This window comes from Eleutherodactylus coqui, chromosome 10 (genome assembly GCF_035609145.1).
Source record: "Eleutherodactylus coqui strain aEleCoq1 chromosome 10, aEleCoq1.hap1, whole genome shotgun sequence".
NCBI lineage: Eukaryota > Metazoa > Chordata > Amphibia > Anura > Eleutherodactylidae > Eleutherodactylus > Eleutherodactylus coqui.
The window spans coordinates 6,797,137-6,821,804 of record NC_089846.1 but is presented as its reverse complement, the minus strand read 5'-3'; the positions used below and the strand labels follow the sequence as shown (position 1 = coordinate 6,821,804).

Sequence of the window (24,668 nt, the reverse complement as noted above, 5' to 3'; positions counted from 1 at the left end):
AAACTTTTTCTATATATTAACATCGAGACAACCAGTTTTAGGCACACCCACTTTTTAAAATACTTTTTGGAACTCCCTGAGTGCCTCTTTTCCAGACCCATGACCTCTATTGCAGTCATTCCTATGTTCCCAGAACAGTTACTGTCTTGATGGCTCATCCTAGATGGGCGGCATGGTCATGCCCGGAACAACAACTAAGAGACATTCTGGATAAGACCTTAACCTGTTAGTTTGGAATCCCAGATTCCAGTTAAATCAATCTGGCAGTCAGCTAGCCTTTCTTCTGGTCTCTTACCATTTTCACACATAACCGCAAAACAAAATAGCAGCCCATGGCTGAAGCCTTCAACACAAAGTTTGTCTAACCAACAAACGCTTGTTTTACACACTTTGGTCGTTCACTTTATTCCTTGTGCAAATTATTCTGTCTTCCCAACAGTGTGCATAACATCAACGTCTAATGATATATGTTAGATCAGAATGTAATGCAACCGAGAGCGGCACAACATGTAAATTTAACATTGTGAATGTGTCACCAAACTCTATAGTGACATCCCCGTGGGTAAATATTGGACCTTTATGTATAACTTTCACTATGGACTTAGTGACGGGAATTGGAAAGGGTTACCTGGTGAATTGCTCCTCTCTCTTATTCCTTTTCCTCTTCTGCTCTCGCTCTTCTCTGTTAACGCTCTCTTTCTCTTTTCTCCATAAACTCTGTCTCTCCAGAAAAAACTTGGTTTTGTAGTCACACTTTAGATGTTTCCTCTCACCGCATTGGCTATGCTAGATGTTCGCCTTGTTTCTCCCCAGTCTCTATCTCAGGTTCTCCTGGACTAGACTCTCTCCAGGCCTGTACTAGACCCGCTTTAGAAGACTTTGTCAATGTTCTCCATGTAACTCCCCGGTCTCTATCGCTGGCTGTTTTCTCTCTATGAACTCCAGGACTAGACTGGCTAACTCCGCCCACTCTCTGTCTTTTATACTCTCCCCACTAACCAATTCTGAACTAAGGGAAAACTCTCTTCCCAATCCCAGGGTAGCCAGGGATGACTGACAAGTATTGCAGCAGGTTAGGGTGAATTTTGCATACTCATACAGTGTTAGGTGGTAGCAGCACTAAACATTAACCCCTTATTAACCATTTACAGTAGTGTAAACATAATTTTACACGTTTTATATATACACATTATTAACCATGTGTGACAAAGGGAGCCCTCTTCTTCCGTCAGCTTTTTACATGCCATGGTCGCACATACCTAAGCATGTTCTTAGCACAATATTCACTAGGTAATATGTTTTCAAGCGGCCAAATTCAAAGAGTTAATGCTCGAGGAAGTTTACAAACCCCACACAGCATTGAACGTGACAGGAAGTTGTCTGATTTGTTAGTTGATCAGCAGAAGTATTTATACAAAGACATTTGAAAGGAGGCTAGAAGACGCCTCACTTGTGAAAATGCCTAATTTATTAGAATTAAAGATGAGCGAGTATACTCGCTAAAGGCAATTGCTCAAGTGAGCATTGCCTTTAGCGAGTATCTCCCCCGCTCGAGACTGAAGGTTCGGGTGCCGGCAGCGGACAGATCTCTCTCTCCCTCTCTCTCCCCCACTCCCTCCAGCTGACTGCCGCTACTCACCGCTCCCCTGCGCCGGCACCCGAACCTTCTGTCTCAAGCGGGGGAGATACTCGCTAAAGGCAATGCTCGCTCGAGCAATTGCCTTTAGCGAGTATACTCGCTCATCTCTAATTAGAATTCATTCATTGGTTAATAGAATCTCAGCAAGTGCAGTGACGCCCCTCTGAAGACAGGACTTCTCTCAGGCCGACTGAAACGGTTTCTCATGAGACCTCTGTAAATGGTCTTGGAAAACGGCCCTGCACTACTGAGACTGCTCTCATAATACTTGCATATGTGCTAAGGAGAGACAGAGAAATGGAGAAGAGCGGATTACAAGACAAAATGGAGGATAGAAAGTATGGCTCCTCTCATAGTGTATAAGGTTAAACGCGTAGCGTGCAAACAGTGTCACAACGTATCGACCATTTATCATTTTATTCAGCTTTTGTAATACAAGAAGAATACAAGTGTTATCAAGTAGCCGGCTTTTCTCCTTTGTTGCCGCTAAACGTTAAACATTGAGGATCTGTGGTTTCTTCAGTCCGAAAGCTGAGCTTTCCTTGTTTGGGAAACCTGGCCAGACTTTTCTTGCAGCCGCCATTAAAAGACGGTGCTGCAGAATAAAGGCCGTTAACGGCCGCTGTCAAAAGACGTATGGGCGATCATTAAGGGGTTACACAAATGGGAGTCAGGGGACATAAATAAAGATTATTACGAAAAACCAAAAATCACCGTCCTTTTCATCCGAAACAGCATTTTTTAGAAGCTCTAGTTTCAGAGTTTCTGAGAACATCCCAAATACCCATCAGCTATGACACTTCTCTCTCAGACTTGCATAGTTGTTCGAAGCTCATTTGTTCCGAATGGCGGTGTCATTTTTTCGAATGAGAACAAATCTTTTTTTCTTAATGATTGTTCCAACCCCCGGATAATCTTCCCAATGATACTCAGCAGACAAAACTTTAGTTGGCTTGTGATAGAGGAAATATTTGTTTAAGTAGCTCTCGTCATGCCAGATGGCCTCAATATTGTTCTCCTTATCAGTCAACATCTCATGGTGGCAAAAATTTGTCAACTTGTAAACCCCTTCTACAGTGCCACCAAAAATTGACCCCGAGTAATAAAAGTCTCCCTCATCAGGTGGAATGTAGGCGGCAGACGCTTTCCTGCGCTCATTTGGGAATTGTGTACGGGAAGCTCCCCAGAAAGCACGATGTAAAGTACCAAAAACATCACTAAGGATCTCCACCCCGACCTCATCCATGAACTTCATGTCCGCATCAACGCACACCAAGTAGTCTACTTCATTTATAAATCTTTTCCGGGAATGATCTCGGATCATCTCCATGCGTCTCATAGACACATCCTGCCATCTTTTGTAGCTGGGGACCTCTAAGACCACCAGTTGTCTACCATCTGCAAGGGTGATATTCGGCATTTCCTTGACGCGGTCTGTGAACACGTAGTAGTTGACCTTATGTCCCACCATAAAGAACTTTTCAGCAGTTTCGAGAAGTGGCTTCATAAAGACTGTGTACCTGAAATAATGAAGGATGACAGTCAGTACTTTTGAGAAGAAACTTTTTTCACAATTAACCAGTGTCACCTATCAGGGATAAGTCAGGAAGGCTCTCATATACATTAGATGGGCAGCTGGTCCAGCCACCATTAATCTAATGCAGAGGTGCCCATATCATGAGGCAACCTGAGCCTGTCACCTAAGGCAGACGTCTGCAGGACCTCAGAGGGGCAGAGTTAGGGTTACCATTCCTCTTGTAGGTCACTGACCCAGCAAGTAGTTAAGTCGAACGTTCGGTGCTGGTATTTATTTTTTACCGGCCATATTAATATGACTAGTAAAAACAATTGTCAGCTGCCAACTGACCAGGTAGCAATCCAACACCATGAAACAGTTCATTCACTCCATTTGTATCTACAGTCCAATGGCTGCTGCTGTAATCAGTCTGTAACCCTTGACTTCTTCACCCAGCATCTGTGTTCTTGCATGAAAACCCTGTCCTGTAAACCGTGCAGATGGAATCACGTAGCTGTCGGCTAGAGGTTGACTAAGGGCAACAATACTAAGGGAGAAAATATGGAGGGGAACTATTACTACTGAGGACCCTATGGGGGGCATTATTACTATTGGGTCACTAACAGGCGCACTATTAATACCTTTGACCACAAACGGGGACACTTACTACTGGGGCCACTATGGGGGGTCACTATATAATAATGGGACCACTGAGGGGGACACTATTGCTACTGAGGCAACTATTACGATTTTTGCCTCCACCCTCTAATAATAATGAGGTAGCTCTGCAGAATATGTCCCTGTCATACAGCAAAGCTGGCAATTGAGCTTCTCTGAGTGGCATATAGTGCCATGAGTCAACTCCAGGATGTGGGGTCTCACTTAGCTTTTTGCTGTGTAACAATGTGCTATGCAATAGTGTACTGGGGTGCCTAGGGCCCACCAGTAGGGTTATCCTCATCTCAGACAATTCTAACTAAGATGGGAATACCTGTCTATATGTGGTGGCCAGAGGTACGGAAACAACCAAGCTGGCCACTGCATTCAGTTGTATATTCCCATCTCAACCAGAATTGTATAAGATGAGTATAACTACTTTATGTACTAGAATCAATCTCATTACATATCTACGGCACTAGAACCAAGCTTGTTACATATATAGTACCTGAGCAAAGTTCATTGCATATCTATAACTCCAGAACAAGACCCCTCTCATTAGCATCTATCAGAGAAGTTTCACTGTGCAGTTCACAGCAGCCTGGTCTCTTTCTCCTCCTCCCCTGTTCTGCTGTCTAGGACCTCCTGTCATGTGACTATGATGTCACAAAAGGTCCTGAAGCAACTTTACTAATTGTAGTTTTACTGCACAAAATCCTGCAAAACTACAACATTCAAGAGCATCCCAGAGCCAACCAGGAGACTCACCGGCTCCCCGCTGGGACAGTTTGAGCCTGGTGCTATGTAATTTTTTTACTTACTTTTTGATAGCAAACACAGTGAGGCCGATGCGAACGTGTCTCTGGTGAAATTGTGCATTCAATATGTCGATATTGAAGCTGCCATCCCACACAATTGGTGCGAGCCAAGGCGTCACCAGCAGGACATCAGTTCTCCTAGGAAAAAGAAAAGTAAGTGGGCATTTTGTGGCTTATTCATACAAAAAGGGCAAATGTGGAAACTGTCAGCAAGTTGTTACTGATGGATGCAGCTTTCTTAAAGAGACTGATTTTCTGTGGCTCATAAGAGCTGACAAATTATGGTTCTTATAGGAGCTGCAATGCTGAGTCTGGTGCTGTCATTCTTATACTCGCCGTCTCCCCGTTGTCTTTAAAACCATTGTGTATATACAGTGGTCTAGCATGCACTCACAATGAAGAGGACTATATAGTTAATATGATTATTTATCAGCATGGCCAGCCTTAGCTTAGATGGCACCCAAAAAAATTGGCACCCCCCACCCGTGATTAAGAGACTGTTGGGCTGTTACGGATTTAGGAATGTGGACCCACTGGGCTAACCAACCAGCCTGGCTTTTGGACCGAACCAGGTAACTAGCAGCTGCCCCAGCAGAAGGAGTAGAATTAGTATGAGGAAACCCAATTGTGTGACCATTTACTTACTGATGAAGTCTAAGGAAAATCATTACCTAGAAGCTGGGCCCCTAGACATTTAAATTAGGGAAAAAAATCTTTTTATAAAGATTATTGGTTGTGTGAAGGTCCTAGCTAGAGATGAACGGGCACCAAAATGCTCGGGTGCTTATTGCTCAAGTCGAACATTTCGTAATGCTCGAAAGCTCGTTTCGGGTAACGAACCCCATTGAAGTCAATGGGGGACTTTAGCATAGGTGAGGACTTGTAAAACACCAGAAAACATCAGTGGTGGAAACACCACAGAAATGGATAGGGAAGGGCAGGGGCAGCATGCCTGGCAGCATCTGAGGCTCCCAGGACCCACTATTAAGCCAAAATGGGGGCAAGAGTCTGGCGGTCACCCCCCTAACAATTTACTTGGGACAAACCATCATTAGCAAGGCACACGCGCTGGCACATCACATCTTAGCTAAGCACCACACTACCTGCAGCCAAGGACAATCACTGCCTGCGGGTTACACCACTGCCTCTTCTCCTGGGTTACATGCTGGCGAATTTAATGTTAAATGCTTATATGTTTATTATCAAGTTTCACATGTTTCCCATGATGTTTTTTTTTTGGACCCATTTGACCTCTAGAAAAAGGACCAATAGGAAAATCGGAGCACCCCGCAGGCACGGCACGACCAGCACTCAGTCACATCCGCGGCTCGCTGGGACCGAGGGATGTGACAACGATAAAGAGGCAAAAGTAACGGTAATTATAACCAACACAAACACACCAGCATGCCTATAGACACAGAAACAACCGACTATCAAACACCCACCACGATACAAACACTATATTGGAATGTAGATGGACTAAACATGCCAATTAAATGAAAAATAGTACTTACGCATCTGAAACGATACAAACCCGACATAGTGTTTATACAAGAAACACCCTGGAAAAAGGAGGGGAGGGGCGAACTAAGAGCACCATGGATAGAAGCATGCTACACGGCCTCACACACATCGGCGTCACGAGGAGTAGCCACCCTGATCAGGAAAAATATGCCACACACAATACTACAAAACATAGCCGATCCGCAGGGCAGATATCTGATAACAAGAATAAACCCGGACGAGCAAATGTATGCCTTGGTGAACATCTACGCCCCCAACACAAATCAATCAACATTCTACACCACATTAATAGAGCAGCTGCAACCATATCTAAATGACAGAATAATCATGGGAGGAGATTTCAATAGTACACAAGATGAAGCATTGGACAGAACAGGGCCATCCACCCAAACACTATCAACCACACACGCATTATCAACACTAAAAGAACAACTCCGCGTATGTGACCCATGACGTCTCCTGAACCCCACCGATAAAGGAATACACATGCTGCTCCAACACCTATCACTCATTCTCACGCATAGATTTCTTTTTAATCTCAAACAACATCTTTCAATATCACCACCAATCGGTAATACATCCAATATCCCTTAGTGATCATGCGCCAATAGCAATGAGACTGCAACTGATCGCACCGCGAAGACTAACCAAAATATGGCGCTTCCCCTCATATCTACGGGAGTCAGAAGATTTTAGAACATACATAAAAATTAACTGGAACAACTATGTAGATGACAATAGGGCACACAGACAATATAAACCTATTTTGGCAAGCCTCAAAGGCAGTAATGAGAGGACACATCATAAGTTACTTATCTCACAGAAGGAAAAAATTCCAAACCGAATTCGATACACTACACCACTCCCTTCTGACAGCAGAAAAAGAACATATGAACTCACGAAACGATAACTCGTATCAAACTTTCATCACAGCAAAACACTTACTAAACACGTTTGTGCATACCCAGGTGCACTGGCAAACCCAATTAACAAAAAACAAATTTTACAGATGGGGAAACAAGACAGGACGCCTGCTAGCCAACCTGACAAAAGAAAGACAACCGCATAAACCGATACTGACTTTAAGACACAACAATGGAGACAACCTCACAACGAGACAGTACGAGATAGCCCAAATATTACAAGAGTATTTCGAAGACCTATATAGAGCAGAGCCAACAGACATACAAGACATAAACAACTTCCTAGACTCCGTAAACTTACCAAAATTAAAGTGAAGAACAAAAATCCTTACTAGACGCCGACATACAGGAAGAAGAAGTAGGGGAGGCAATAGCGAAGGCACCGGGGGGAAAAACACCGGGCCCGACGGATTCTTGACAGAATATTACAAAATATTAACGACAGACATCGTGCCAATACTGACTCAACTCTACAACACAATATACACAAACAGAAGACTATGGAAACTCCAGAACGATCCTGCTCCCCAAACCAAACAAGGACACAACAGACCCAAAGTCCTACAGGCCAATAGCGCTACTGAACTGCGACTACAAATTCCTATCCTAGATACTAGCAGACAGACTTCAGCAAATTCTTCCGTCCATACTAGACCCAACACAGAAAGGCTTTACACAAGGGCGAAGCGCCATAAAAAACATCAGAGCCGCCATAGCGGCGATGGTCGCAGCACAAAACCCTGAAAGCCAAACGACGATGTTGCCGAGTCTGGACGCAGAAAAAGCTTTTGACAAAATGGCCTGGCCATTCTTAAATATACTGCTAGAAAGACAGGTCTTCGGACAGACATTTATGAACTACATAGACACAACACACACAAACGCTACCACGACCCTCACAATAAATGGACTCAATACCCCCAGAATAGATTTATTTAGAGGGGCCAGACAGGGCTGCCCGCTCTCTCCGCTATTATTTAATTTATCGATAGACCCATTACTTAGATACTTAGCACAGACATCACTCTTCATAGGAGCAAACTGCGGAGACATAAAAATAAAGACAGAAGCACTTGCAGACGATCTGCTCTTGGTGGTAAACAACCCCAGGGAAACACTAACACCTTTAATACAAAGGATCGAGAGAATTGGCAAACTCTTGGGATACACTATAAACCTAGACAAAACAGAAGCCCTACTCCTCAGAGGACCGGCCAAACCCTCATGGGCGACCAAATATCCATTCAAATGGGAAAAACATGCCATACAATACCTGGGAATACCAATAACAAGAAACCCTTCCAAACTATATAACACGAACATAGAACCCCACATTAAAAAGCTAGAGACAACCCTGAATACGTGGAAAAACTTCACGATCTCTTTTCTGGGGAGGGCGAGCCTAATAAAAATGATAGAATTCCCACGCCTATTATATATATTACACTCACTACCCATACTGCTAAAGCTAAAAGACGTAAAAAGAATAAACCATCTATATAGGAAATTCATCTGGGAAGGGGGGGGGGGGGGAGGAAGACCGCGTATCGCATTCTAAACACTGAACAAACAGAGAGAAAACAGAGGAATCAACCTACCCAACATCCGAGACTATAACCTAGCAGCACAGGCTCGAATCATACATGACTGGATTCACTCCAAGTCATATTTCACAAACAAATCTCTCGAGCAGGAAATGGCCGGCCCAATAAGACTCCAGAATATACTCCATAGCCCATATACAGAACTCTCAGGAAAAATCAAAAAGAACCCCCTGATATTAACGGCCTGGAAGTCATGGAACAAGCTACGTAAAGACAGTCAAGCCTCACCACAAGTATCATTACACCTGTCACTAATAAATAACCCCAACTTTCAAGATGGTAACTAGAGATGAGCGAGCACCAAAATGCTCGGGTGCTCGTTACTCGAGACGAACTTTTCACGATGCTCCAGGGTTCGAATAACGAACCCCATTGAAGTCAATGGGCGACCCGAGCATTTTTGTATTTCGCCGATGCCCGCTAAGGTTTTCGCTTGTGAAAATCTGGGCAATTCAAGAAAGTGATGGGAACGACACAGCAACGGATAGGGCAGGCGAGGGGCTATATGTTGGGCTGCATCTCAAGTTCCCAGGTCCCACTATTAAGCCACAATAGCGGCAAGAGTGCCCCCCCCTCCCAACAACTTTTACTTCTGAAAAGCCCTCATTAGCAATGCATACCTTAGCTAAGCACCACACTACCTCCAACAAAGCACAATCACTGCCTGCATGACACTCCGCTGCCACTTCTCCTGGGTTACATGCTGCCCAAGCTCCCCCCCCCCCGCACGACAGTGTCCACAGCGCACACCAAACTGTCCCTGCCCAGCCTTCAGCTGCCCTTATGCCACGCCACCCTCATGTCTATATATATGTGCGTCTGCCATGAGGAGGAACCACAGGCACACACTGCAGAGGGTTGGCACGGCTAGGCAGCGACCCTCTTTAAAAGGGGCGGGGCGATAGTCCACAATGCTGTACATAAGCAATGAGAAACCCAATCCTGTGCCACCTCCATCTGGAGCTGCACACGTGGGCATAGCAATGGGGAACCTATGTGCCACACACGATTCATTCTGTCAAGGTTTCTGCATGCCCCAGTCAGACCGCGGTTTTTTATAAATAGTCACAGGCAGGTACAACTCCGCAATGGGAATTCCGTGTACACCCACAGCATGGGTGGCTCCCTGGAACCCACCGGCTGTACATAAATGTATCCCATTGCATTGCCCATCACAGCTGAGGTAATAATGTCATGTTTAATGCAGGTGGGCTTCGGCCCACACTGCATGCCCCAGTCAGACTGGGGTTCTTTAGAAGTGGACACATGCAGTTACAACTCCCTGTGGACCCACAGCATGGGTGGGTGCCAGGAAGCCACCGGCGGTACATAAATATATCCCATTGCATTGCCCATCACAGCTGAGGTAATAATGTCATGTTTAATGCAGGTGGGCTTCGGCCCACACTGCATGCCCCAGTCAGACTGGGGTTCTTTAGAAGTGGACACATGCAGTTACAACTCCCTGTGGACCCACAGCATGGGTGGCTCCCTGGAACCCACCGGCGGTACATAAATATATCCCATTGCATTGCCCATCACAGCTGATGTAACGTCAGCTGTAATGCAGGTGGGCTAAAAATTAATTGGATTACACTGTAGGCGAGGGCCCACAAAAATTGGTGTACCAACAGTACTAATGTACCTGAGAAAAATTGCCCATGCCCAACCAAGAGGGCAGGTGAAACCCATTAATCGCTTTGGTTAATGTGGCTTAATTGGTAACTAGGCCTGGAGGCAGCCCAGTAAAAATAAAAATTGGTTCAGGTGAAAGTTTCAACGCTTTAATGAGCATTGAAACGTCTAAAAATTGTTTAGAAAAATTATATGACTGAGCCTTGTGGGCCTAAGAAAAATTGCCCGTTCGGCGTGATTATGTGAGGTTTCAGGAGGAGGAGCAGGAGGAGGAGGAGGAATATTAGACACAGATTGATGAAGCAAAAAGGTCCCCGTTTTGGATGGTGATAGAGAACGATGCTTCCATCCGCGGGTGCAGCCTACGTATTGTTTAGGTATCGCTGCTGTCCGCTGGTGGAGAAGAGAAGTCTGGGGAAATCCAGGCTTTGTTCATCTTGATGAGTGTAAGCCTGTCGGCACTGTCGGTTGACAGGCGGGTACGCTTGTCCGTGATGATTCCCCCAGCCACACTAAACACAGTCTCTGACAAGACGCTAGCCGCAGGACAAGCAAGCACCTCCAGGGCATACAGTGCTAGCTCAGGCCACGTGTCCATCTTCGACACCCAGTAGTTGTAGGGGGCAGAGGCGTCACCGAGGACGTTCGTGCGATCGGCTACGTACTCCCTCACCATCCTTTTACAGTGCTCCCGCCGACTCAGCCTTGACTGGGGACCGGTGACACAGTCTTGCTGGGGAGCCATAAAGCTGGCAAAGGCCTTGGATAATGTTCCCCTGCGCTGTACATGCTGCCTGATCTCTGCGCCTCCCCTGCTACCTGGGCCGCGGAAATGCGCCTTCGGCCACTAGCGCTGTCGGATGGGAAGTTTACCATCAGTTTGTCCACCAGCGCCCTGTGGTATAGCATCATTCTCGAACCCCTTTCCTCTTCAGGAATGAGAGTGGAAAGGCTCTCCTTATACCGTGGGTCGAGCAGTGTGTACACCCAGTAATCCGTAGTGGCCAGAATGCGTGTAACGCGAGGGTCACGAGAAAGGCATCCTAACATGAAGTCAGCCATGTGTGCCAGGGTACCTGTACACAACACATGGCTGTCCTCACTCGGAAGATCACTTTCAGGATCCTCCTCCTCCTCCTCTGGCCATACACGCTGAAAGGATGACAGGCAAGCAGCATCTGTACCCTCAGCAGTGGGCCAAGCTGTCTCTTCCCCCTCCTCCTCATGCTCCTCCCCCTCCTCCTCCTCTGGCCATACACGCTGAAAGGATGACAGGCAAGCAGCATCTGTACCCTCAGCAGTGGGCCAAGCTGTCTCTTCCCCTCCTCCTTATCCTCCTCATGCTCCTCCCCCTCCTCCTCCTCAACGTGCTGAGATATAGACATGAGGGTGCTCTGACTATCCAGCGACATACTGTCTTCCCCCGCTCCGTTTCCGATTGCAAAGCGTCTGCCTTTATGCTTAGCAGGGAACTTCTCAAGAGGCATAGCAGAGGAATGGTGACGCTAATGATTGCAGCATCCCCGCTCAGCATCTGGGTAGACTCCTCAAAGTTTCCAAGGACCTGGCAGATGTCTGCCAACCAGGCCCACTCTTCTGTAAATAATTGAGGAGGCTGACTCCCACTACGCCGCCCATGTTGGAGTTGGTATTCCACTATAGCTCTACGCTGCTCATAGAGTCTGGCCAACATGTGGAGCGTAGAGTTCCACTGTGTGGGCACGTCGCACAGCAATCGGTGCACTGGCAGATGAAACCGATGTTGCAGGGTCCGCAGGGTGGCAGCGTCCGTCTTGGAGTTGCAGAAATGTGCGCAGAGCTGGCGCACCTTTCCGAGCAGGTATGACAAGTGTGGGTAGCTTTTCAGAAAGCGCTGAACCACCAAATTAAAGACATGGGCCAGGCATGGCACGTGCGTGAGGCTGCCGAGCTGCAGAGCCGCCACCAGGTTACGGCCGTTGTCACACACGACCATGCCCGGTTGGAGGCTCAGCGGCGCAAGCCAGCGGTCGGTCTGCTCTGTCAGACCCTGCAGCAGTTCGTGGGCCGTCTGACTCTTCTCTCCTAAGCCGAGTAGTTTCAGCACGGCCTGCTGACGCTTGCCCACCGCTGTGCTGCCACGCCGCGCGACACCGACTGCTGGCGACGTGCTGCTGCTGACACATCTTGATTGCGAGACAGAGGTTGCGTAGGAGGAGGAGGAGGAGGAGGAGGGTGGTTTAGTGGAGGAAGCATACACCGCCGAAGATACCACCACCGAGCTGGGGCCTGCAATTCTGGGGGTGGGTAGGACGTGAGCGGTCCCAGGCTCTGACTCTGTCCCAGCCTGCACTAAATTCACCCAATGTGCCGTCAGGGAGATATAGTGGCCCTGCCCGCCTGTGCTTGTCCACGTGTCTGTTGTTAAGTGGACCTTGGCAGTAACCGCGTTGGTGAGGGCGCGTACAATGTTGCGGGAGACGTGGTCGTGCAGGCCTGGGACGGCACATCGGGAAAAATAGTGGCGACTGAGAACCGAGTAGCGCGGGGCCGCCGCCGCCATCATGCTTTTGAAAGCCTCCGTTTCCACAAGCCTATACGGCAGCATCTCCAGGCTGATCAATTTGGCAATCTGCACGTTTAACGCTTGAGCGTGCGGGTGCGTGGCGGCGTACTTGCGCTCGTGCTCAAACAGTGGCGCTAGCGACGTCTGGACACTGCGCTGAGAGACATTGCTGGATGGGGCCGAGGACAGCGGAGGTGAGGGTGTGGGTGCAGGCCGGGAGACGGTAGTGCCTGTGTCCTCAGAGGGGGGTTGGATCTCAGTGGCAGGTTGGGGCACAGGGGGAGAGGCTGTGGTGCAAACCGGAGGCGGTGAACGGCCTTCGTCCCACCTTGTGGGGTGCTTGGTCATCATATGCCTGCGCATGCTGGTGGTGGTGCCTCCCCAGCTGATCTTGGCGCGACAAAGGTTGCACACCACTGTTCGTCGGTCGTCAGGCGTCTCTGTGAAAAACTGCCACACCGTAGAGCACCTTGACCTCTGCAGGGTGGCATGGCGCGAGGGGCCACTTTGGGAAACAGTTGGTGGATTATTCGGTCTGGTCCTGCCTCTACCCCTGGCCACCGCACTGGCTCGGCCTGTGCCCACACCCTGACTTGGGCCTCCGCGTCCTCGCCCGTGTCCACGTCCTCTAGGCCTACCCCTACCCCTCAGCATGGTGTATTACCAGTAGTGCAGAAACAGAACGCTGTAATTAAATGTGCCGCTTATTGGCCTGTGGTTGGAGGCTGACTTCGCTTACGGAACGCCAGGAAATAATTTTGCGCAAGCCTGCTGTAACACTTAGCTGGCTGCGTATGAATTTGGAGAACTACTACACCCAGCACAGACCCAGAACACTGAGGACACTCACAGGCAGCCCAAATATATTTTTTTCCCCAAATTTTTTTGCAAAGGCCCACTGCCTATATTCAATCAATATGTCTTCTGTCCCTGCCTAAGCGCTTCTGGCCCTGGAGTATTACTGCAGAGCGCAATGCTCTGCACGGCCGATATACAAAAAAAAAAAAAAAAGTGCAACACTGCAAAAAGCAGCCTCCACACTACTGCACACGGTTAGATGTGGCCCTAAGAAGGACCGTTGGGGTTCTTGAAGCCTAAAATACTCCTAACGCTCTCCCTATAGCAGCTCCAACAAGATAGCACTGTCCCTGATCTCTGTCAGAACACATCTGTGGCGAGCCGCGGGAGGGGCCGATTTTTATACTCGGGTGACACCTGATCTCGCCAGCCACTCACTGCAGGGGGGTGGTATAGGGCTTGAACGTCGCAGGGGGAAGTTGTAATGCCTTCCCTGTCTTTCAATTGGCCAGAAAAGCGCGATAACGTCTCAGAGATGAAAGTGAAAGTAACCCGAACACCGCGTGGTGCTCGCCTCGAGTAACGAGCATCTCGAACGCGCTAATACTCGAACGAGTATCAAGCTCGGACGAGTACGCTCGCTCATCTCTAATGGTAACCCTCACAACATCTTTGCCGAATGGGAGGCCCAGGGAATAGATTCACTAGAAAAACTACTACACATAAGGGAACGACGTATAATGACATACGATGAAATGAAACAAAAATACCCTGAACTCCAAATTCCGCTGTTCTCATACCTACAAGTTAGACACTAGATCATGGAACTTATACCAAAACTCCGATAATTCGATTGGACACAGACAGGAGACACATGGATAACTAAAAAAACAGGCCGCGGGGCATTATCTCCAAGCTGTATAGGGCAATAAGAAACATGAGAGAGCAAGATGACATAGACCTGGGGATCGGAAAATGGGCCTTGGATAACCCAGACTTCACCCCAACACTGATAATGCAATCACTGACCTCAGCACACAGATACCTACCATCGGCAAGGTTTCTGGAGATGAGGCTACAAATTGCCCACAGGTCATACCTAACCCCAAGTCGGGGATTCCATATAGGAATCTATGCTACTTCAAAATGCTTCAAATGTCAGGCACCTCATGCAAACCTGCATCACAGCTTGTGGACATGCCCCGTAATACAGGCTTTCTGGACACGAATAAGCGAATATACAAAAGCACACCTGACGAATTTCTGCCCACAAGAGTCAACATGGGCAATATTTGGGTACTTAGACCCTGAAACATATCGGTGCTCAAGAGGAGTTAGGAAATTACTACACTTCATAGCAGCGGCAGGTCTGAAAGCCATCCTACAAACATGGATACAACCAACAGGGCCCTCCATTCAGGCTGTTCCTGGACAAACTAGCGTTCCTGTTCCAGATGGACTGGACGGAGACATCACTTTTCAAGGAAAAGATGGCACAAGCCTTCTTTGAAACCTGGGGGAGTTTTATTCAATTACTACCACAAAGGGTAAAAGACAAACTAAGAGACTGCTTCTATTACACATGTTGGTTCCAGGAACAAATGATAACAGGGGACATACCCATCTAGGGTGATACATCTAGGTCGTGCCGTAGCCATGTGAGGACTCCACGATTTTGAAGATCTTCAAGGTACAGGTCAGTAGACCAAAAAACATCTGTAGTCATAATGGGTCAAGAGTTTGAATTAATGTATGTAATTTACTTGTTTTAATGTTTTGTTTGTTATGTTTAACATAAATAATATAAAAAAGGCAGGCTATGGCAGCACACCCATGTAAAGAGAAGATACCCAACACATTCACTGTAATGCCAAGTGTTTGTCATGACCTGTTCAATAAAGACAAAGTTAAAAAAAAAAATCAATCTGGAGTCAGCTAGCCTTTCTTCTGGTCTCTTACCATTTTCACACATAACCACAAAACGAAATAGCAGCCCATGGCTGAAGCCTTCAACACAAAGTTTGTCTAACCAACAAACGCTTGTTTTACACACTTTGGTCGTTCACTTTATTCCTTGTGCAAATTATTCTGTCTTTCCAACAGTGTGCGTAACAGCAACGTCTAATGATGTATGTTAGATCAGAATTTAATGCAACCGAGAGCGGCACAACATGTAAGATTAACATTGTGAATGTGTCACCAAACTCTATAGTGACATCCCCGTGGGTAAATATTGGACCTTTATGTAGGACTTTAAAGTCCGGACATTGTCTATTAATTTGCACAAAACATGATTGATTTTTTGGCAAATGGAATAGAAAACAGAGGACTATACTTTTCTTGTGACAGCAGATAGAAATAGACACGTGTAAGAAACAAGGGTCTTACTTATTGCACTGTTGTGTTTGTCTGGTGTCTACCATCCGAATGTTCTGACTGTCTTTAGAACATTCCACATGCCGCATTTTCTACCAAGTTTGTTAGAATTCCAGGTGATACCCGAGGCGTATCGTAGCCTTATCAACTAAGTATGCCTAATTGTATATGCAACGCATCGGAGAAGAACACAGTGAGAAACACTCCAATGATGATTGTAAGCTCTTCTGGAGTGCTTTATTATTGCATAGTTTATATAGAGGAACACAAAGATGGGAGACAGTTCGGCAAAGGAACCAACATATAGCCCTACACAGCGATGCTCCAAGAACCTTCAAGAAAAGTGTGCAACAACAATAATGCGAAACAGTCTCTTTGAGGCAGCATCGGGTTGGCGGCAGTGGTGTATGGCAAATGGAAGTTGGTTGGCACAACTAATGGTCACCAGTGATCACGTTCTCCAGTCAGACTCTTCCAGTGGAATCTCGACTGGCTTAATGACAGATGGTTCATCACTCTTTAGGGTACACAACAGAATGCAGCCTGCATCACTACACGGGAGCAATAGGTCAGCAACTCAACTTCATCCGCAATAAGCTACACTGCATGCGGAGACCTTTTTTTTGAAGACTCCTTCCCACATGTGTAGATGTGCTGCCATATGTTGTTGAGTGCCATCACAATGCTTAGTCCTTTTAAAAAGTGACAGTGCATCAATTAATAAGCTTATGGTCTACACAGCTAGATAATGTGGCAGCATGCAGTGAAGTCCCATGCAGACCCCTACATGCTGAGGACTGGAGAAGAAGCTCCGCATATGAAGGTCTCTGGATGATCTTATGTAGGTCTATATTGTTAAAGGGGTTGTCCCGCGAAACAAAGTGGGGGTATACACTTCTGTATGGCCATATTAATGCACTTTGTAATGTACATTGTGCATGAATTATGAGCCATACAGAAGTTATTCACTTACCTGCTCCGTTGCTAGCGTCCTCGTCTCCATGGTGCCGTCTAATTTTCAGCGTCTAATCGCCCGATTAGACGCGCTTGCGCAGTCCGGTCTTCTTCCTTTCTGAATGGGGCCGCTCGTGCCGGAGAGCGGCTCCTCGTAGCTACGCCCCGTCACGTGTGCCGATTCCAGCCAATCAGGAGGCTGGAATCGGCAATGGACCGCACGGTGCACCGCATGGTGCACCGTGGGTGAAGATCCCGGCGGCCATCTTGCTTAGGTAAGTAAGAAGTCGCCGGAGCGCGGGGATTCGGGTAAGTACTGGCCTTTTTTTTTTTTTTTATTCCTGCATCGGGTTTGTCTCGCGCCGAACGGGGGGGCTATTGAAAAAAAAAAAAAACCTGTTTCGGCGTGGGACAACCCCTTTAAGAAAAAAGTTTAGGATGATTTGATTCTTTATGGACTTTAAGAACCTGCATAAAGTCTGCTTTTATTGAAAAATGATTGTACCCCTTGGGAAGTTCAACCAAAAGAGTATCTCCTGAGATGATCTGGCTGACATGGTTTAGGGTAATGGTACTATCTGTCTGGTGTTTTGTATGGAGTGTGCTCATTGCCTGGCACTGTTTCAGGGGGTGCAGTGACACAGATTTAGGAGGTATTAAGCAGCGAGGGCAAAAATAAGATGGTAGTCATGGTGGCTCTGCGGCTCCTCCTGGCAGAGTAGAAAAATGCCTGTCTTAGGGCTAATGCCCACGGCCGTGACGAACTCCACCAGTGGAATATCACAGCGAAGTCTGTCACAGCTCCCCTGAAAGACCCCATACTCACCTCCCGGGTCTGCTGTACGCTTCCCGCCTGACGTGCCGAGGTGCATGCGCAGTACCTCACATGACATCACGTGGCCGGCAGTGGGCGGGGAAGCATAGTCACATGATACTTCCGCTGTACTCACAGCAAAAGTATAGCATGATGGCCGGCTACCATTGACTACAATGGAAGCCAGCCGTGCGTATTCCTGCGACAAATAGAACATGCTGCGGTTTATTTCACGCTGCGGAATTCCACGGTAGATTTCTGCTGCGTGAACATTGAGCTGTTAGGTTCAACAGAACCTAATAGCTGCAGCGGAAATCCGGCAGTGGGCATTAGGCCTTCGGGTCAGAGTACAGCCAGTGGGAAAAATAAGAAACTAATAAAAATAAAACAAAAATAGGTAGTTGTTGCAACCTGCTACCCACGGAGTCGGATAGGGTAAGATATGGATTTATCGTGACGCCAGTCTGTATACGGGTAGGGACCCATGCCAGACAAAAATATTTCTCCAATTTTTGTATTTATTAAACAATAAGGGGGGTAGTAGTCATTGCACTCCTGTAGTGTCATATGGTACTCAGTGCAGCTGTTGTAGGTGATGGGAAGTACTTCAGGAAGCCGACTTTAGATGGTAAAACTATTCCACACTTTCTTGAGAGAAGGATTTGAACCCCATTTGCACAGTTACAGCAATCCCACCATGTAAATCACAGACTCCACATACAGCATTCACTATGGACTTAGTGAAGGGAACTGGAAAGGGTTACCTGGTGACTTGCTCCTCTCTCTTATTCCTTTTCCTCTTCTGCGCTCTCTTCTCTGTTAACTCTCTCTTTCTCTCTACTCCATAAACTCTCTCTTTGTCTCTACAGCAAGAACTTAGTTTTGTACTCACAGTTTAGAGGTTTCCTCTCACCTCATTGGCTATGGTAGATGTTCGCCTTGTTTCTCCCCAGTCTCTATCTCAGGTTCTTTTGGACTAGACTCTCTCCAGGCCTGGACTAGACTTGCTTTAGAAGACTTTGTCAATGTTCTCCATGTAACTCCCCGGTCTCTATCGCTGGCTGTTTTCTCTCCATGAACTCCAGGACTAGACTGGCTAACCCCGCCCACTCTCTGTCTTTTATACTCTCCCCACTAACCAATTCTGAACTAAGGGAAAACGCTCTTTCCAATCCCAGGGTAGCCAGGGAACACTGACAAGTATTGCAGCAGGTTAGGGTGAATTTTGCATACTCATACAGTGTTAGGTGGTAGCAGCACTAAACATTAACCCCTTATTAACCATTTACAGTAGTGTAAACATAATTCTACACGTTTTATATATAAACATTATTAACCATGTGTGACAAAGGGAGCCCTCTTCTTCCGTCAGCTTTTTACATGCCGTGGTCGCACATACCTAAGCATGTTCTTAGCACAATATTCACTAGTTAGTATGTTTTCAAGCGGCCAAATTCAAAGAGTTAATGCTCAAGGAAGTTTACAAACCCCACACAGCATTGAACGTGACAGGAAGTTGTCTGATTTGTTAGTTGATCAGCAGAAGTATTTATACAAAGACATTTGAAAGGAGGCTAGAAGACGCCTCACTTGTGAAAATGCCTAATTTATTAGAATTAAAGATGAGCGAGCATTGCCCTTAGCGAGAATCTCCCCCGCTCGAGACGGAAGGTTCGGGTGCCGGCAGCGGGCACGGAGCTGCGTGGGAGAGCGGGGCGGAATGGCGGGGAGATCTCTCTCTCCCTCTCTCTCCCCCGCTCCCTCCAGCTGACTGCCGCTACTCACCGCTCCCCTGCGCCAGCACCCGAACCTTCTGTCCTCGAGCTGGGGAGATACTCGCTAAAGGCAATGCTCGCTCGAGCAATTGCCTTTAGCGAGTATACTCGCTCATCTCTAATTGAATTCATTTATTCATTGGTTAATAGAATCTCAGCAAGTGCAGTGACGCCCCTCTGAAGACAGGACTTCTCTCAGGCCGATTGAAACGGTTTCTCATGAGACCTCTGTAAATGGTCTTGGAAAACGGCCCTGCACTACTGTGACTGCTCTCATAATACTTGCATATGTGCTAAGGAGAGACAGAGAAATGGAAAAGAGCGGATTACAAGACAAAATGGAGGATGGAAAGTATGTCTTCTCTCATAGTGTATAAGGTTAAACGCGTAGCGTGCAAACAGTGTCACACCGTATCGACCATTTATCATTTTATTGAGCTTTTGTAATACAAAAAGAATACAAGTGTTTTCAAGTAGCCGGCTTTTCTCCTTTGTTGCCGCTAAACATGGAGGATCTGTGGTTTCTTTAGTCCGAAAGCTGAGCAACCACTCTCCCTGGTTTGGGAAGCCAGACTTCATGCAGCCGCCATTAAAAGACGGCGCTGCAGAATAAAGTTCGTTAACGGCCGGTGTCAAAAGACGTATGGGCGATCATTAAGGAGTTACATAAATGGGAGTCAGGTGACATAAATAAAGATTACGAAAAACCAAAAATCACCGTCCTTTTCATCCCAAACAGCATTTTTTAGAAGCTGTAGTTTCAGAGTTTCTGAGAACATCCCAAATACCCATCAGCTATGACACTTCTCTCTCAGACTTGCATAGTTGTTCGAAGCTCATTTGTTCCGAATGGCGTTGTCATTTTTTCGAATGAGAACAAATCTTTTTCTCTTAACTTCTTGAACCCCCAGATAATCTTCCCAATGATACTCAACAGACAAAACTTTAGTTGGCTTGTGATAGAGGAAATATTTGTTTAAGTAGCTCTCGTCATGCCAGATGGCCTCAATATTGTTCTTCTTATCAGTCATCATCTCATGGTGGCAAAAATTAGTCAACTTGTAAACCCCTTCTACAGTGCCACCAAAAATTGACCCTGAGTAATAAAAGTCTCCCTCATCAGGTGGAATGTAGGCGGCAGACGCTTTCCTGCGCTCATTTGGGAATTCTGTACGGGAAGCTCCATAGAAAGCACGATGTAAAGTACCAAAAACATCACTAAGGATCTCCACCCCGACCTCATCCATGAACTTCATGTCCGCATCAACGCACACCAAGTAGTCTACTTCATTTATAAATTTTTTTTGGGAATAATCTCGGATCATCTCCATGCGTCTCATAGACACATCCTGCCATCTTTTGTAGCTGGGGACCTCTAAGACCTCCAGTTGTCTACCATTCGCAAGGGTGATATTCGGCATTTCCTTGGCGCGGTCTGTGAACACATAGTAGTTGACCTTATGACCCACCATAAAGAACTTTTCAGCAGTTTCGAGAAGTGGCTTCATAAAGACTATGTACCTGAAATAATGAAGGATGACAGTCAGTACTTTTGAGAAGAAACTTTTTCACAATTAACCAGTGTCACCTATCAGGGATAAGTCAGGAAGGCTCTCATTTACATTAGATGGGCAGCTGGTCCAGCCACCATTAACCTAATGCAGAGGCGCCCATATCATGAGGCAACCTGAGCCTAAGGCAGAAGTCTGCAGGACCTCAGAGGGGCAGAGTTAGGGTTACCATTCCTCTTGTAGGTCACTGACCCAGCAAGTAGTTAAGTCGAAGTTCGGTGCTGGTATTTATTTTTTTCCGGCCATATTAATATGGCTAGTAAAAACAATTGTCAACTGCCAACTGACCAGGTAGCAATCCAACACCATGAAACAGTTCATTCACTCCATTTGTATCTACAGTCCAATGGCTGCTGCTGTAATCAGTCTGTAACCCTTGACTTCTTCACCCAGCATCTGTGTTCCTGCACGAAAACCCTGTCCTGTAAACCGTGCAGATGGAATCGGGTTGCTGTCGGCTAGAGATCCACTAAGGGCAACACTACTACAGGATAAAATATGGAGGGGAACTATTACTACTGAGGACCTTATAGGGGGCACTATTACTATTGGGTAACTAACAGGTGCACTATTAATACCTATTAATACCTTTGACCACAAAGGGGGACACTATTACTACTGGGGCCACTATGGGGGTCACTATATAATGGGACCACTGAGGGGGACACTATTGCTACTGAGGCAACTATTACGTTTTTTGCCTCCACCCTCTAATAATAATGAGGTGGCTCTGCAGAATATGTCCCTGTCATACAGCAAAGCTGGCAATTGAGCTTCTCTGAATGGCATGTAGTGCCATGAGTCAACTCCAGGATATGGGGTCTCACTTAGCTTTTTGCTATGAAACAATGTGCTATGCAATAGTGGACTGGGGTGCCTAGGGCCCACCAGTAGGGTTATCCTCATGTCACACAATTCTAACTAAGATGGGAATACCTGTCTATATGTGGTGGCCAGAGGTACGGAAACAACCAAGTTGGCCACTGCATTCAGCTGTATATTCCCATCTCTACCAGAATTGTATAAGATGAGTATAACTACTTTATGTACTAGAATCAATCTCATTACATATTTACGGAACTTGAACCAAGCTCTTTACATATCTACGGCACTAGAACCAAGCTTGCTACATATATAGTACCTGAGCAAAGCTCATTGCATATCTGTAACTCCAGAACAAGACCCCTCTCATTAGCATCTATCAGAGAAGTTTCACTGTGCAGTTCACAGCAGCCTGGCCTCTTTCTCCTCCCCTGTTCTGCTATCCAGGACCTCCTGTCATGTGACTATCATGTCACAGAAGGTCCTGAAGCAACTTTACTAATTGTAGTTTTACTGCATAAAATCCTGCAAAACTACAATATTTAAGAGTATCCCAGGGCCAACCAGGAGACCCACCGACTCTCCGCTGGGATAGTTTAAGCCTGGTGCTATGTAATTTTTTTACTTACTTTTTGATAGCAAACACAGTGAGGCCGATGCGAACGTGTCTCTGGTGAAATTGTGCATTCAATATGTCGATATTGAAGCTGCCATCCCACACAATTGGTGCGAGCCAAGGCGTCACCAGCAGGACATCAGTTCTCCTAGGAAAAAGAAAAGTAACTGGGCATTTTGTGGCTTATTCGTACAAAAAGGGCAAATGTGGAAACTGTCAGCAAGTTGTTGCTGAGGCATCCAGCTTTCTTAAAGAGACTCTGATTTTCTGTGGCTCATATGAGCTGACAAATTATGGTTCTCATAGGAGCTGCAATGCTGAGTCTGGTGCTGTCATTCTTATACTCGCCGTCTGCCCGTTGTCTTTAAAACCATTGTGTATATACAGTGGACTAGCATGCACTCACAATGAAGAGGACTATATAGTTAATATGATTATTTGTCAGCATGGCCATCCTTAGCTTAGATGGCACCCAAAAAAATTGGCACCCCCCACCCGTGATTAAGAGACTGTTGGGCTGTTACGGATTTAGGAATGTGGACCCACTGGGCTAACCAACCAGCCTGGTTTTTGGACCGGACCAGGTAACTAGCAGCTGCGCCAGAAGAAGGAGTAGAATTAGTATGAGGAAACCCAATTGTGTCACCATTTATTTACTGATGAAGTCTAAGGAAAATCATTCCCCTAGAAGCTGGGCCCCTAGACATTTAAATTAGGGAAAAAAATCTTTTTATAAAGATTATTGGTTGTGTGAAGGTCCTAGCTAGAGATGAGCGTAACGAACCCCATTGAAGTCAATGGGGGACTCGAGCATAGGTGAGGACTTGTAAAACACCAGAAAACATCAGAAAGTCATGGAAATACCACAGAAATTGATAGGGAACGGCAGGGGCAGCATGCATGGCAGCATCTGAGGCTCCCAGGTCCCACTATTAAGCCAAAATGGGGGCAAGACTCTGGCGTCACCCCCCTAACAATTTACTTGGGACAAACCATCATTAGCAAGGCACACACGCTGGCACATCACATCTTAGCTAAGCACCACACTACCTGCAGCCAAGGACAATCACTGCCAGCAGGTGACACCGCTGCCTCTTCTACTAGGTTACATGCTGGCATTGCTGTCTAACACCCCCCCCCCCCCCACACACACACACACGCATGACCCTGCGTCCGCAGCGCACACAAAAGTTTCCCTGCGCAGCATTCAGCTGCCCTCATGCCACACGCTCGCTTCATAGCCACACCACCCTTATGTCTATTTATAAGTGCGTACTGGATGAGGAGGAACCTGATAAATTGACGTACAATCATCATTCCAATCCCGTGCCACCTCAGTCACAAAATTGTCAGCAGCCGCAGACGTGGGCATAAAGGGGACACGTGTGAGCACTTCTACACATCTCCACAATGCAGCAATACTCTGTGTGGGAAGCACGTGAGCAGGCCCTGGGTCAGGCTCGGTTCCAGCCTTCACCTTGAGTGACCCAAGGTGCCGCGAGTTACATAGCAATGGGAAATCCATGTGTCCCCACACAATTCATTCTGTGTAGGTGTCAGATAGCTCAACACCGCAATAGGAAGTCTTTTTAGTTCCTTGGGCTTGCTTATGCTGTCGGTGCACAAAGATGGTATTACACAGGAAGAAATCAGAGTGCCCAAACATGGCAGAGTTTCACCCTGCTAAGGGCCTCGGCCCACATTTCTGCCCTAGTCAGTCAGTGTGTGTTGTGCCAGACAGGTAAAACAAGGCAATGGGAAGTCTTTGCGCACCCACAGCATAGACGAGCCCCTGGATCCCAAGGAAAGTATTACACAAAGAAATCAGAGTGCCCAAACAAGGCAGTTTCACCCTGCCATGGACCTCAACCTTGGCTCACACCCTCAGTAATCATGGACATAAAGTGGACTCGAATGCTAGTACAGCTGTGAACATCTCATTAATGCAGTAACGCTCCTTTTGTTTGATCCAAACCAGCGTCTCAGATAACTGTGGTAACACGAGACAAAATCCATGATGCCCAGCGCTGATCCTCAGACCTCAAGCAGGAGGAGGAGAAGGCATAACAAGGCCAAGAAAC

General features: G+C 46.7%; 2 protein-coding genes across 2 annotated transcripts in view; both read right to left on the bottom strand.

The window, feature by feature from the left end:
- Window positions 1-2,041: 2,041 nt before the first annotated feature.
- LOC136579983 (histo-blood group ABO system transferase-like) lies at window positions 2,042-15,332 on the bottom strand. Its single transcript, XM_066580119.1, has 3 exons — window positions 15,280-15,332; window positions 4,634-4,768; window positions 2,042-3,159 (listed from the first exon to the last, which is right to left on the bottom strand). Exons 1-3 carry the CDS (start codon window positions 15,315-15,317, stop codon window positions 2,472-2,474), a joined length of 861 nt encoding a protein of 286 aa, XP_066436216.1. The 5' UTR covers window positions 15,318-15,332; the 3' UTR covers window positions 2,042-2,471.
- A 4,662-nt stretch (window positions 15,333-19,994) lies between these two features.
- The window catches only part of LOC136579982 (histo-blood group ABO system transferase-like), a 61,986-nt gene continuing 57,312 nt past the window's right edge, over window positions 19,995-24,668 (bottom strand). Inside the window, exons 6-7 of the mRNA XM_066580118.1 lie at window positions 22,601-22,735; window positions 19,995-21,099 (exon numbers count right to left, since the gene is read on the bottom strand). Of these exons, the coding sequence (XP_066436215.1) occupies window positions 20,415-21,099; window positions 22,601-22,735 (820 nt within the window). The 3' untranslated portion in view covers window positions 19,995-20,414. The remainder of the gene's footprint in view (window positions 21,100-22,600; window positions 22,736-24,668) is intronic.

Coding starts and splice junctions, on each gene's coding strand:
- LOC136579983 (XM_066580119.1), bottom strand. CDS start 15,317: ATGGCTACGGCACGACCTAGATGTATCACCCTAGATGG. Junction 4,769..15,279: donor AGATGTATCACCCTAGATGG/GTATGTCCCCTG, acceptor TCTTTTTCCTAG/GAGAACTGATGTCCTGCTGG. Junction 3,160..4,633: donor ACTGTGTTTGCTATCAAAAA/GTAAGTAAAAAA, acceptor TCATTATTTCAG/GTACACAGTCTTTATGAAGC.